Genomic DNA, 15,185 nt, shown 5'->3' with positions numbered 1-15,185 from the left:
CAGACAGGCCTTACCATAAGCAACTGTCTGTTGACTCCAGTAGTTAAGAGCAGCTGCAGCTGAAAAGACACAAATGCGGGCACAACCCCAGACAAATCACCTCTTGACATTCACAGAGCAAATACATGAGGTCAGTCATCCTCATCCGGAGAAAAATGTGATTTGTATCTCATGTTTACTGCTCTCTTCAACTGATTTACATGGCGTACTGTGCATTTCACAAAGATAAACTTGCAGGGGCATGTGATGTGATATCTATCGCTAGAATGAACTTGAACTGATGATGGATTTAAAATATTTTCACTGAACCTCTTTAGAATCAAATCATTATATCTACTTTAACCCCCCCCCCCCCCCCCCGCCCCCCCCCCCCCCAAAAAAAAGCTGCTGATGCTAGTGGGATGAAGGAAGACAGTTGTTGCAACAGGTCCTAAGGGAACATACAACAGGAAAGATATGGCTCATTTCCACTAGCAACATAACATGATTATTACAGGGTGCCTGCGATCCTGTTTGTAAACAGAGACATTCTTGGTAGTTTATAAGTGACCAGCAGGAGCTAATTTTCTAAAAATGTCTTTAACACAAGGCTTGCACACAATTCCAACTGTCTGCTCTGCCTCGCAAAACCCTCATAAGTGTTAACACAACTATCATTTAAGGAGGAAGAAGAAACTCACCAATGAGAAGACAAAGCTGATGCCTACAGAACTCAAGAAGAGAAAAGACACAGAATATCAAACGAACACACGTCCATAACATTATGAATTACCTTGAGTGGCGATGTTTATTGCTGAGAGCGTTGACAGAACCTTGTTGAAGTTCTCCCCAGTATATAAGCTCTCTGGATCAAAGCCCTAAGAGAAAGACACAAGTTAAAGACAAGAAAAACCATCCAATGACAGCGCCAGAAGTAGAAGCTGCAGAAGTAGGTCAGAAATCAGAGGAGAATCGGGTTTTATCTACACAGAAATAACTAGGGGTGTACATTGGACGTTTCATCAGGATACGATCTGACATTGATTCTCTTAGCCAGCGATATGATATTTGCCGATACCTCAAAACACGCTATGATATGATACGATAGCGATTTGATTAGATTCAGGGGACTGCGATTGATATATTGCGATACAGTATATTATGTGCCTATTTTACACAACACAACCAGTTATATATAAATTTGTTACACATTGCATCAATGCATCTTATTGTTAGTCATTTGATTGATGCATCAAACCATATCAATGTATCGCTACACCAATTTCAATGGTTATGGAAAACATCTTTAGTGTGACCCACATTTTTTAGATGTAGATGCTAGTTTGGTGTTCGGTCTAGAAGCCCCGCCAGTCACTGGGTACAGACAGATATCCTCTTTCTTGCTAAGGGTATGGTTTCACATGTTAAATAAAACATAATAGCGTTTACACAGCAATGCAAGAAGTGCCTGTCCTGGTATTTGCAACAAGACGAACAGCAACTTCAGCAGTCAGTTCAGTTTATAGAGTGTACTTTACCATTTGCTTTAGAACATTTGTCAGCTGTAGTTTGCATTTCTCTCTCATCAATAATTTAAAATGGCTCTTATCAAACTAAAGATACTTCTCGTTTTCAGCTCCTTTAAATGGAGAAGTGAAAGTTATGCGTCTGGCTTGTTTGTCCAGTCACATGACTTGCATCAACTATATGCCCATTCGGCCTTTGCAAGAGCATGAAACTGGAGCTTTCTTCAAAACAGATATGACGATAAGCAAACAGGATAACAATATACATCACATTATCAAAATATACATATTTTCATGAAAACGTGATTAATAAGTAATGAAAAATAAATAGTCCTTGTGATCATCTCCAAAGTAACTGTAGACCTATGAAAAATTTGATAAATCAGGCCACATATACAAGTGACATCAGGGCTTGAAGAAGGGTCAGTTCCTGAGTGAAAGTGAATCATTAAAAGTTGTTCAAACGAATCATCTGTTAATGAATCGGACTACACTGCCACTGAGTTTTTATTTTTGCATGCAGTTCTCGATGAAAGAACAAGTCAGTATAAGAAAAAAATGTGCATTCTTTTTATCTCATCAAATTCATACTGCAAAAATACAACAACAGCATAACTGAGAAAGCAACTACTAGAATATTAAAGGATTAGTTCCGTATTCAACGTATGAAGAAAGTGTAAAACTCTTGCAGTTCAAAAAGCTTATGCTACATCCTACGCCTTTCCCCATTCAACTTACGGAAAAAGTGTAACTGAGGTGACGCCAATACGGAAGGCGGTATGGCGGAAGCTAGATATTTTACTTCATAACTTGTGAAATATGTTGTTTTTTTTTTAACACAAACACATCGCTTCGCTTCAGAAGGCTTTTTATTAACCCCCCGGAGCCGTGTGGAGTACACGTTTATGATGGATAGATGTGGGTGGAAGCATTTTCTTCAGCTCATACTTTTGACCCCTGTTCACAACTATTATAAAGCTTGGATGTGTCAAGATATTTATTAAAATATCACCGATTGTCTTCATCAGAAAGAAGAAAGTCATATACACCTAGGATGCCTTGAGGTCAAGTAAAGCTTGGGATAATTTTCATTTGAAAGTGACTTAATCCTTTAATTCCGATAAACATATTTCTATCACCTTTTTTCCATTTTAACCGGTATTAATGCCCCATTCCCAGCTACTCTCGCCCTCAGCCCTCGTTCTCCAGCTTCATACTGCTGCTTTACAACATCACCACAAATTATGGGGGGAAAAGCAATCTTATGTGCTGCTGAGAGAGACTTAGTTTAGCCAAAAATCACAGCATCACACTTTTATAGATTCAAGTTGAGATGATTCAATTGTCTTTAGCAGACTTTGATAGATATTGTTAATTCATTAGCAGATATTTGGAGATTTTGAGATAATGAGCATTGGGCGCTCATTGAGCCGGTTAATAGTGTTCACTCTGCCTGTTGTAGGTCCCGAAATTTGCAGAGAGCATTGCTTGCCCATGCATTGCCCACATTTTCTGTTTTTAAACTCAGTAAATATCGTGCAAAAAAAAAGTTTGTTTAAATTTAAATGTGTGTATCTTATTTGCTCGCATTAAACTTTGGATAGTTCAGAGACAAGCTATGTTCTATTTACATTCTTATAAATAATCATAGTGAAGCTATTTCAGTAAAAATGAACAAGACCACAAGCTTACTTTTTACAACTCTAGACCCCCTGTCGTGAAAATCAAGTTTTTAATGTTGTTTTTATGTCTTTGTGGTGTTTTAATATGCTTTAAGACAAATATTGTGCAAATCCATAAGTCAACAGCATTGCTGAGTATTTTCTCCTTAAAACTCCAGTCTCAAAAAACACGATTTGAAACCACCCTGTTTCCTACCGTCACAAAAATGTAACCAATCCAGTCAACGTGCGGGGCTTTTCTCCACTGACTTTCTATGATGTTCAAAGCATTTCTAAGGAAGCTGATTTTCAGAAGGCAGCTGTCTGACTCTGAAATGGTGAATGGGAACACGGTTGCACTTTTAGCAGCAGCTTAGCATAGATCATTGAATCTGATTAGACCATTAGCATCTCGCTCAAAAATGACCAAAGAGTTTCGATATTTGATATTATGATATTACGCAGCGCCTGAAAATAGGCTAACTTCCATCAACATAACCAACGTGACTACCTGCTTGCACAGGGAAGCGTGCCTTGCAACCATGGAGACATTTGTGAGAGACGATTCAGAAGATATAGGTATACACAAACTTAGTGCCGTTCACGTTGGAAGTTACCTAGCTGGGGACTATTTTCAGGCACTGCGTAATATCATTGCGCCTGCTGCACCCATGGTATGGCAGCAAAGTTCCTTGATTATTATGCCGGAATGAGAGTATAGTATATTTTTAAAAAATAGTGGCGTGTTCCTTTGTGAAGCCAAAGCATTTCGATCGCCCCCTAGTGGCTGCCTGCAGTATAGGTCATAAACGCCACAATCTCCATGTAATTGAATGGGGCACAAGCCAAACTAAAAAAATCCAATTACACTTCAAATAATTATTTTCCAAAGATGGTTTCTGTTATTTTAGGTAGTTCTTATCACGCAGATGTTCAAGTGGTTGTTTTCCCAGTAAGTATGGTTTTAGTTAGTTATTTGTTGCTATAAAAACAGTGTAACATCATGATTGACAGCGGCTCCACCTCAGGATCACTACTCCAAACGACGCAATCGGCAAAGACCGTTACTTGGATATTTTGGCTTTGTTTTTCTACAGAGGAAATTTCACCCCTAGATGGAGTCAATGAAAAAATTATTTTTCTTAAAATTCTTATTATTGGACATATAAAAATGACCTCAAGCAGTTTTTTGTCAAAATTTATGTTTTTATCTAAAAGATATAAAACTCTACCGTACGGTTGAGATGTCAGTTTATGGTAAATCTTACTTTACATTTACGGTACTATTTTATGGGCTTTTCTGAATAATAAATATACATGTAACAGTGTTAGTACATCTTAGATACCTTCCATAATTATCAGAGTCCACATGAAATTAAATTTTTTTTCTCTAAAAAAAAAAAAAAAAAAGGGGTGTTTAGAAATAATACATTACATATTTTACTGTGGTGGTCAATATAATATCCAGGCCATTTTCAGTGAATTTAATTCATAACCGTTTCAATAAATTCAGCAAATTTCAGTAAATTCAGGTAATATGGCAATTTAAAGCATTTTACACAACAGGAACATTTTTCACAACAGGAAACCTGCAAGTTTTGTAAAATATCTAAGTCTATTTATCGTCCATAAATTCTTATTTTAGTCATTTCACTTGAGCTCCTGAATGTTCAAACCATTGTTTTTTAAATTTTTTGGTTTGGTTGACCGGTACAACCAACTATTTCAGAGTGCTTTTATACATGTGTTACTTTATAAGCACTCTCTTATGCTCTGCTGAAGCTTGCGATGTGAAACAGGCTTTAGACCTAAATCACACCATATATAGGAGTGTGAATGCAAATGCTAGCTACACTTGCTTGATTTCACACATTGTGAAATGAATTACCAATATTTGCAAAATGGACACTATTGCCGTCTTCTTCTTCATCAGTTTTCTCTTACAACTTGCAAAATTACTGTCAAAGTACTACATTTGAAGAAGAATTTAGTTTGCCACTAATATAAAAAAAGTATATGTTCTATATGAATGCAATCCAGACATGCTATATCTGCCATTTTGGCATTGCAATGTAAAGTATGTTGCTTCCATGCAATTTACAAGTCCTCTTCCAAGACCTCATGGGACAGTAAAGTGTCTTTGTATGTATGTAACACTCACTTTTCAATTACCTAATCAGTTCCTTTCTACTATACACAAAATAAAATACTGCATAAATGTATGTGTGAGTAACATTTCTGAAATTCCATTAGTTTTTTTTACTATGTCTGCTTGAGGAAAAAAATAAAATATCCCCATGGACATCCTCATAATCCACTCTTAGAAGACCCTATTGTCACACTTCAGTTCCTACCATCTGGCTATTTTCACCCTTTACAGACATATCAACCGTACGGTCACGAATAGTTTTGGAAAATTATGGCAAACAGGTGTTTTTGTATTTCTCATTTTTTGCCATATTTCTATTGTTTAGACTCTACCCTATTAACCACAACGTTGTGGTTTGATTCCCTATTATTTGATGACCGATCAGCAACTTTATTCTTTCGTGTGACCGACTGAAGTGTGCAAACTGATGCTGTCACCTAAAAACTTTTTTGTCTCATCTCCTTCTTTTGACTGATTTTTTTTTCACACCCAAAGTAAGGTCTACTGTACGGTTGAGAAATCAGTTAAAGGGTTAAGGCATGAAGAAATGTTCAAATATGTCATTAAAATATGTCATTTTGATTATCAAAGATGAGTTTTAAGGGATAGTATTACTGACTGCAAGGGTACTTTAACAAAGTCAAAACTAAACTTTACATATAAACAAGTAACCTGGCAATAATGAGTCATGTGCACCTCATGTGCAAAGTTTATTAGTCCATAACCTCATTTTGGTCATAGTTTTATGTGTACCTACAGGAACACCGTCAATGCAGAGGGTGTGGCATCAAAGTCTGGCTATGTGTTTGTGTCAATAATAGACATTGCAGATTGACAATGTTTACTGTGATATTGTTTACTGTGGCATAATTCCTGACCATCTTCCTGACAGGCCTGTAATGTTGCTGCAGCTCAGGACCATAATAACCATAATAAATGAAATGCACATGCAAAAAAGCTAGTATTATGAGCAATCTTGTTTACTGGCATATTTTAAGATCACATGTGCAAAACCAAAACAAAACCCTGCTATTTATTTTTCTGTCCTCAGGGAGAGCTAAACTAAATTAAATGGGCAGAAGAGAGAAGTACTCTACATAGATAGCAATATAAATTATTAAATGTATTTAATATAAATTATTAAGTCTGTTAAGCAAATCATTTCTTCATAAAAACAATTCTTATAGGCATTTCTTTAATCTGAAATGTATTTTCATGCACATACACTACAGAACTGATTTTGTTTGTGAACTAGGTTACCGAAAAGAACGATATCCTCAGTCTACAGGTCGTATATTATACACACTCAGCTGTATTTCTCAAAGGCATTCGGGTGATACAAACACAATCAAGTACAGAAATTTTGGAGAAAAAATGATCTTACCTCAACCTTTAGAGACTGACATCCTTTTAAAAACTCCCGAATGTTTGCAATGCAGGCCGCTTCGCACCTGGGTTCAGTTGAATACTATAACCAATGAAAGAATGAGGATGTAAATAATCTAAACTTTGCTTCGACCACACTGCAAAGCAAAGAACCACCTGAGATCAACAAGATCTCGTTTTTGTCAGCCTAGCCTATGAGCCACATTGTACCCAGCCACTGCTGTCCAGTATCGCATGCTAAATTTCTTTGGCGTTAGTTACTATTTCTTTGCGTGAGCTTCGTGCTGTTACACACACACATACACATACACATAGCCCGTATCTATGGTAGATCTCATCGGGCCCTCTTGCACCAGGAAAAGATATTTTGGAGGAAGTGACGATGTTTGCTCAGCAAGATTCTACTTGGACCGCTTTACTAGTGATGGCAAATCTGAATCATTATGCGAATCGATTCTTTCGAACAGTTCGTTTCAAAGAACCGGCTCAAATTCTTTTGCGCATTGATTTGCGTAGCATATTGTCCCCCGGTTTCACAGACATGGTTTAATAGTCCCAGACTAAAATGCATGTTTGAGCCATTTTAACTGAAAGCAACTTGCACTGACATATCTTAAAATATATCATTGTTTTGTCTCAAGATGCACACCAGTAATTTTTTTTTTTTTCTAAGGCACGTTTATAAACGCTTCTTAAATGTCATAATTATACTAAGGCCTAATCCTGGCTTAATCTAAACCCTGTCTGTGAAACTAGACTCATATAGGCTAAATGAAATATAGGTCTACAAATAAGGCCATCGGTGCATATTGTTGTTTATTACATTTTTCCAAATACATTTTGTATTGTAATTTCATATGGTGGCAGCAATGATTCAGCTCGTAAAAACAAAGTAATTTAAACTTAAATGTAATTTGCATTAACATTAAATTACACTAAAATTAATCTACATCTCTTAGCTGAAAAGTTTTTTTTTTTTTTTTTTTTTGCACGAATCGCTCAGTCCAGTTTCGCGAACAGGCTAATTCAATTCATTAAAAAGATCCGACTCCAAAGAACAATTCGTTCTCGAATTTATGGGTAAATTCAAACTGAAAATATCTCTTTAAAAGCGTTGTGTAAAATCTGTAAAGCAGTAAGGCACAGAAATAAGCTAAAAATAAAGGAAGGGAGGAAGACAAGAACCAACAAAACTTATAATGGGCCCTTTATAAAGAAAGAGAAACTTTTCTCTGTCGAGTTGTATTGATTAGCACATTCGTTATAATGTCTCTGCATCAAAGCACGAATTCATAGCGCTTAAATTAAAAGAATTTAAACGAACTTTATTCTGCAGAAATAGAAATTTATACCGTAGGCTATCTTATTAACGATCTTGTGTGCAACTGAGTAAAAGGGGGGAGTTGAATTAGTACTAACGTTAGTTAGCAGTAGAGGCATACAGACAGACATTCAATAATCAGAGATCTGACTGACCTAGTTAAACGACTGTAACAAACTATAGATGAAAATTACTTTACAAATGTTCTTGGTATTTTAAACAAAAGTGGAAATAGACAAGTAGCGTTTTTTCGTTTTTGAGAATGTGATAATGCGGAACAATTTCTCATGTAACAGGAAGTCAGATTGTATCTCGCTTAAATTGTGCGCCATGAATAAACCTACAGATAAATAGACATTCATCGCGCACTTTCTTTTTTAAACGTATTGTTTCTTTGCAAAACGTAGTGCACCTCAAAGTGTCACTTGTAACAGTAAGTATCCTTACATTATGTAGCGTGCACTGTCAGTTCCGCATGGCTGTATTTGCTGCGGTTGCATTAAATTAAAATATAATTCGCTACCGTTTACGACTGTTTGATCAAAGAAACATACATGTGTATATTATTAATTACCTTTAAGATGGTTCCAGGTAGCAGTCGCTCCATAAGCTTACATAGGACGACCCCATCTCTGAGCGATGTTTTCAGAAATTCCTCCGGATCAGCGATATTCTTTTTGGGTGAATTAAGCACGCCTAATGTTATTAGCCACGTAACAGTCTGCTCCTCGGGGTTCATAGTTTAGGCTCAATGGGCCCTTCAGATTTAGCTGCACCCTTGGTGCGCCAGCTCTCACTATTCGTGTTGAGATGCTACCCACATCCGTCACGCTTCTGCTTTTTCTGTATGTTACAACGACCATTCAGCCCAGAAACTTAGTTCTGCAGTGGACGTCTGCCATATAATCAACATAAAGGCTCTTTGACATTTCAGTGACACAAAGGGAACTGTGATTGCTTTAAAATGCCGCAAGAATTTTCCAACTTTATTTTTTGATGAAATTAGCCTGTATATGTGGTATGGGTTAACACTGACATTTTCATACCGGTACACCACTATTATAGTGAGAATTTATTAAAATACACAGACAAGAAAGACAAAAGTTGATTTCAACTCAGATGATCGTTTATTGGAGAAGGAAAAAAAACAACCCAATGCAATTCATCTGTAGTACCCCATGACTCCATCTCAACATAATCAGCCTCAATGAACAGCAACCTCCAATGAACAGATTCTGAATCTGGGGGGGGGGGGGGGGGGGGGGGGAAGGAAGTGATTAATTGTATGGAGAGACAAAATATAAATTTGTAAGAGTTTAAAAGGTGCAGTAAGTGATTTCTGAGAAACACATGATATTTGAAGTCACCAAAAGGATCACACCCCTATCTTGATAGCTCCACCCCCAAATTCACAGACACCTCTCCCTAATGTGTACACGCCCCTTACTTCTGATTTGCTACAAGTGTGTTTTGGTGCTCCTTCAGATCCACTTTGAAGAGTTTCTCAGAAATTGCTTACTGGACCTTGAAAGGGATAGTTCATCCAAAAATTAAAATTCTGTCATTAATTACTCACCCATGTCATTTCAAACCCAAATCTTTTTGATTAAATCTGAGAGCATTCTGTCCCTCTATAGACAGCTACACAGCTGATACTTGAAAGCCTTACAGGTTTGGAATGACATGAGGGTGACTAATTAATGGCAATTTTCATTTTTGGGTAAACTAACCATTTAAGGACTTAAACGTACCTGCATCTTATGAAAGACTACCATGGATCATCCACAATGACAACAGGTCCTGATCAGCAATGATGTATTCGTGCATGTATTACCATGAAACTCGCCTTCCTCCACTCAGCCTGCAACGAGAGAGTTACCATCAGCAAACTGTTGTAGCTCAGCCTAAGGGACATCTTTTAAAATATTTTTTTACAACAACAACAAAAAAAAAAAAAAAAAAAAAAAAAAAAAAAAAAAAGGTGACCCAATCTGAAATGTTTTCCAGGCTTGTTGATAGGGTGCTGTCTTTCTCCACGTGGTCTCCTTTGTTAGAATCGGCATGCTTGCAAGCGGTTCTGGCTTTTTGTTAACACTAAGTGAAATTACAATTTCGTAAGGGTTCCACTGGGAAGTTTCAAGAGGTTTTGCAGCTATGTGGTTTATATTTGACTGTAGGTATAGATCCATTGAGGAGATTCACATCTTAATATCCTTTAAAAAAAAAAAAAAAAAAAAAAAAAAGGCCATTGCTCATTTGAAAAGGGGCAGAAAAAAAAAAAAATATCCAGACATTTTCTCCTTTAGTGCAACAGTAGAATTGATTGATTTTTCTGAGACTAAGACCTCCTAAACTCAGTGATCCAGTGGTTGGGGGGGGAAGGGATCAGACTCCTTTGAAGGCAGAGATGAGGTTTTGTTAATAATGTTGGAAAGTATAGCGTTTCAGATTGCATTTGAAAAAGCTAGGGCAACGATGTTTGACTAAATTACACTAACCTTCAGGCTGCAAAATAACACCACCGAGACTTGACTTATACCAGAACAAAAGGGTTTGCTTTGCTTACCAGCTGTTGACAGGTTTTATCTGTGGTGCTGAATTGTTTCTTGCATTTTGGTTGTCTTTGGATTGGTCGATGCAAGACGTCAATGTTTAGGCTTTGTGATGAAGGATCCATTTGCACTGAGGAAAACTACACCCATAGAGAGTTTGGAAAAAGGTGACATTTGTCCATTCCTCAACAATGTGAACAATCATGCCTACATGAATATTCTGCATTGAATCTATATTAACTGGCATTTTGGGGTGCTCACCATGTAAAACTGAAGAGGTGAATAGATATTTATGCTTCAGTTTTTCATTCTCTTGAATAGCAGAGTGTTGTTCAAGATCTTTGATTAAAAACACTTTATTGGTAAATGAAAGCCATATGCTAGGGCATTGCAGGTTTTAACAAATCACTAGTATACAAAAAGAACACACTTAGATTTGCAACGGTACCATTAAATGGGATGTGGGCAAGGGAAAAGAAACTTTGCATTTAAAAATGACAAAAAAAAAATAAAAAAAAAAAAAAACCTCCACAAGTTTGTGTACAGCTTGAAACTGAAGCTTGAAGTCCAGAGTTTAAAAGGGCGCTCTTTTGAATCCCAAAGTCTTTTGAATGTCTCAATGAGAAACCACCATTTCTCCATCTCATTTTCCCCTTTTTTCTCAGTATCGGCTCCGGGCCATTCCTCTATCTGGCCGACCACTGCCACGGCCACCACCCCGAGGTGCCCCACAGCTCGAGCTGCTGTATTCACGAGGATAGCCTCTTTCAAGAGGGGGTGGTCCCCGCTCCTGCCTACCCGGTCGGTCACCACGATTAGCGGAGTACGGGTCACTCCGACTGCTGGGATAACTGTCGCGACTGCCATATCCATCCCGGGAACTGCTGCCATAGTCGTCATAACGACTGCTTCCGCCACTCCCACTGTAGGACGGAGGGGGACCCCTTGAGGGTGGGGCGCTGCGTGAGTTACCTGCAGGGTCAACGGGTCATGTAATTGGCAAAATTTACTTAAACATTCTTTGCATGATACTGCGGTCTCAAGTGCCCATTTCCCTAAATCTGAATCACGTCCACCTCAAATGTTAGAGACTTTCCAAATGGGGATAAAACAAATTTGTATTCTGGGTGGGACTAGTTAAAGCCTAAAATAACTGAACTACCCAACTGAAGTGTTGACAATTGCTCACTCAGAGCCCTTTGACACGTCATTGTTGAGTAAATGCACTTTCCTTGGTTTGGACTGAATTCCAGATAGATTGTAGTTTGGGTACTGCATCTCTCTTGGTTGTTCGGACAGAGCTACTGGAATGACAAACTTTTGGGGGGGCAAAAAACAGCTTGCAAGGGATTCCTTGTTGGTGCGATTTTTGGTTGGAACACTCAGGTTGAAAAGACGCCGCGTTTGATGTTTCCACTTTTTGGCAATCACACGAGGCAGCCCTTTCCAGGCACAAAACAGGCGGTTTGAGTGAAGACCCTTAACCCTTTTCACCACACTAAAGGTTGAATCTTACCGTAACCGTCGTAAGGGTCTCTATAGGAGCCTGTACTGGGCCGCTCCATGTAACCCCGTGGCTCTCTTCCTCCACCATAGCCATCACGATCACTAAGAAACAATGAAACATTAAGCTAGATTCTCAAACTGCCATCACATACATCTGACGTAGGATTTTAACACACCTGTAACCTCTGGAACCCGAGCCATATTCATCTCTAGAACTGGAATGGCCTGAATACTCCCGGTATGGGTAATCTCGTGGTGCCGGAGCATAGTCTCGACTGTCCCGTGAGCTCATGTAGTCACGGCTGGAATAACTGCAAAATATGAACAGCTTGTGAGTGTCACTGTATTTGGAAACACAGACCATCACCAATGTTATTTTATTATTATTTATATAAGTAGTTAATATTTTGAGTTGGCTTTTACTTTTATTTTAATTTTATGTGCCGTTTTTAATCTTTCTCTTCAGAAAATGTATTTATATATTTTTAAATGAATCACCTCACCTGTCTTTACTACTGTAGTGGTCATCACGAGGTGGAGGACCATCATCCCGCCGTGACATCAGAGAATCTCTGCGAGGAGGGGGGCCATATGGGTCCCTGTCTCTGGACACTGGTGCTGTTAAATACATTGAGAAAATGATTGTATGGTTCAAACAAACAAACAAACAAACAAAAAACAAAACAAAAACAAAACTGTATTCGGCAAACTCACGCCTGCCCATTGGCCCAGAAGGTGCAGATCTCTTGGGTGGGGGTCCTCCGTTCCGCACTGGGGGGCCTCTCTTCATTGGTGGTGGCCCTCTTGAGGACATGCCTTTAAAAAAGGGTTCTACAAAACCTATGTTATCTTGGTAATATTTTTGGCAGAAAGTATGTGTTAAGTGTAGGCTCAGAACTTCTTAGAGGACAATCAGTTCAAACAGATCATCAAAAAAAAGGGTCATCACTGCACAAATTATAATGAAGTGTGGATAACTTTCTGAATGGTACCTCTGCTTGGTGGTCCCCGCATTCCACTTGGTGCTCCTCTGGACCCTCGCGGACCTCTGGCAGGGCCACGACTCCGTGGATGAACTGGTGGTGGACCACGGCGTCCTGAAGACTCAAACTGAGGTTTTGTGGCCTGTTCCACTTTAATAGGCTTTCCATCGAGGGGCTTGGAAGCACAAAGAACAGAAGTTTAGAGAACTGTTGCTTTTAAATATACAAGCTCAATGAAAAGCAACTGTGCACATCCATTATGTAAGCTCAGAACTTCTTAGAGGACAATTGTGGACTACATCAGTTCAAGTAGATCATTGCCACAAACCATCATCACAGCTTACAAATGTGAAGTTCACACCAGCACTCACCTTTCCATTCATTTCCCTCGCAGCATCTTTTGCATCACCAGGATTTTCATAAGTTACAAACGCGAAACCTCTAGATTTGTTTGTTTCACGATCCTTCATCAACAGAACTGCAAGACAAGGGTGAGGAAACACACGGTCACACTTGACACACCAAATGCTTCACTGAAAGGATGGTCTCCCCCAAAATCAAAATTGTCATTCGAAACCCATCAGATTTTAGTTCATCTTCAAAACACAAATGAAGACAATTTAATGAAATCTGAGATATTTCTGTCCCTCCACTGAAAAACTATTCACCCAAAACTCAGACGGTTCAAAGTGTTCATAAAGAAGCCCATATGAATCCAGCAGTTTAATCCGCTGACCGTGTCTGAAAGTTATGGCTTTAGAATGAGGGCGAGTAGGATAACTGAATTTATTTTTGAGTGAACTATCGCTTTAACATTTTAGCTCATGTCTGCAGCCCAAATTATTACAAACTTAAAACAAAAACAATTGCATAGAAAAATGACATTTCTATCAAGTAATTTAGATCATACAAAACTATTACCTTCTGCTATTCTGCCAAATTTGCTGAAATACGCTTCAAGGACCTTCTCACTAGTTTCAGTGTTCAGGCCACCGATGAACAGCTTTCCTGGTCGGTCTGCCTCTGCCATATTTCCCCACTGTTGCAACTAAAGGGGAGAGACATTTCTGCATTAGAAGAGAACAGTACAGCGCATCTCAATCTGAAAAAAAATAACAGCTTAAACCAGCTGGTCTCCCAGTCTAACTAAAAAGTGCCTAAAACCAGCAAACATACCAACCTCACCAAGTGGGAGACCAGAAAATCTAGTTAAAGCAGTTTATCAAGAATACACGCATAATGGCAGAAAACAATACAAAAATGTCAGCTATTTGATGACAGAAAAGCGTTTAATTTAATCATTCTCTGGAGTAGCTGCTTAACACAGCAACCATTAACTGATAGGCCCTGCCTGACTAACAGTAGTTGCTGATCACGTGCGAGCAATACGAACATTCATTAGTCGAGTTTAAAAAGATACTAAACGTTTCGGTCGAACATTTTGCATGGCATTTACATATACATTTTAATGCATGCTTCACAAAATGGCGGACGCTTAAAATTACAAGGCTACTGGCAGATACAGCAGCCTGAGACCTCTTCAGGCCATATGGCTAACTTGCAACGTTTGATTAAGAATCTCAAATATTCATGATAAAACACTCAAAATAAACCATTTTTTTTTAATTAAAATATATAAGTGAATAACGCTGATTGTTGCAAGTTCAAAATGGCGATTGAAATGTGCGTTTTAAAAAAAACATGTTGCCGTCTGCCATCTACATGAGGCCATTTTCAGTTACCATCACATCTGCTAAATATACATAACTACAAGGCTAAGGGCATTTAAACGAGCGCGCACAATAAAACTAACATCTACATGTAAACCAAAAATCTAAGCATGATGAATATATTTGATTCATCCATTTACTCACCTCAGGATCAATAGAAAGAAAAAAAAGCGTCTGCTGGTTTATATGTGTCTAATGTATTTCGACCCGCCCAGTGCAGTCACTTACTCTATGGTAGGAGGGAGAAACTCAACAGTTTAAAAGTCTCTCACGCCCTCTATTGTCATCTTTGAAAACTGTACTTAACCATGTAGTGAAAACCAGTCGTAAATATCAAAGTTGCTCGCACTGATGAATTTTACAAAATAAATAATAAATACATATTTAAAATG

General features: G+C 38.2%; 2 protein-coding genes and 2 non-coding genes across 6 annotated transcripts in view; all 4 read right to left on the bottom strand.

Moving 5' to 3' along the window:
- Window positions 1–8,889, bottom strand: part of arhgef6 (Rac/Cdc42 guanine nucleotide exchange factor (GEF) 6) — a 35,506-nt gene extending 26,617 nt beyond the window's left edge. The window contains exons 1-3 of the mRNA XM_051860496.1: window positions 8,597–8,889; window positions 6,700–6,783; window positions 773–857 (exon numbers count right to left, since the gene is read on the bottom strand). Of these exons, the coding sequence (XP_051716456.1) occupies window positions 773–857; window positions 6,700–6,783; window positions 8,597–8,761 (334 nt within the window). The 5' untranslated portion in view covers window positions 8,762–8,889. The remainder of the gene's footprint in view (window positions 1–772; window positions 858–6,699; window positions 6,784–8,596) is intronic.
- A 237-nt stretch (window positions 8,890–9,126) lies between these two features.
- Window positions 9,127–15,103, bottom strand: rbmx (RNA binding motif protein X-linked). 3 transcript variants are annotated; one of them, XM_051860505.1, is made up of 10 exons: window positions 14,938–15,103; window positions 13,985–14,111; window positions 13,435–13,541; window positions 13,073–13,238; window positions 12,795–12,911; window positions 12,584–12,698; window positions 12,257–12,391; window positions 12,091–12,182; window positions 9,774–11,546; window positions 9,127–9,263 (listed from the first exon to the last, which is right to left on the bottom strand). In XM_051860505.1, exons 2-9 carry the CDS (start codon window positions 14,091–14,093, stop codon window positions 11,236–11,238), a joined length of 1,152 nt encoding a protein of 383 aa, XP_051716465.1. In that variant the 5' UTR covers window positions 14,094–14,111; window positions 14,938–15,103; the 3' UTR covers window positions 9,127–9,263; window positions 9,774–11,235. The 3 variants fall into 3 exon arrangements, with proteins under 3 accessions (XP_051716465.1, XP_051716467.1, XP_051716466.1); XM_051860507.1 differs by having other exon boundaries at window positions 9,774–9,883; XM_051860506.1 differs by lacking the exon at window positions 14,938–15,103 and adding an exon at window positions 14,244–14,263.
- On the bottom strand, window positions 12,968–13,032 carry LOC127494897 (small nucleolar RNA SNORD61). Its single transcript, XR_007925010.1, has one exon. It is a non-coding gene; the product is annotated as a small nucleolar RNA SNORD61 (small nucleolar RNA).
- LOC127494896 (small nucleolar RNA SNORD61) lies at window positions 13,327–13,403 on the bottom strand. Its single transcript, XR_007925009.1, has one exon. It is a non-coding gene; the product is annotated as a small nucleolar RNA SNORD61 (small nucleolar RNA).
- Window positions 15,104–15,185: the final 82 nt, after the last annotated feature.

The sequence above is a fragment of the Ctenopharyngodon idella genome, chromosome 14 (assembly GCF_019924925.1).
Source record: "Ctenopharyngodon idella isolate HZGC_01 chromosome 14, HZGC01, whole genome shotgun sequence".
Classification (NCBI taxonomy): domain Eukaryota; kingdom Metazoa; phylum Chordata; class Actinopteri; order Cypriniformes; family Xenocyprididae; genus Ctenopharyngodon; species Ctenopharyngodon idella.
This window is presented reverse-complemented; position numbering and strand designations above follow the sequence as displayed.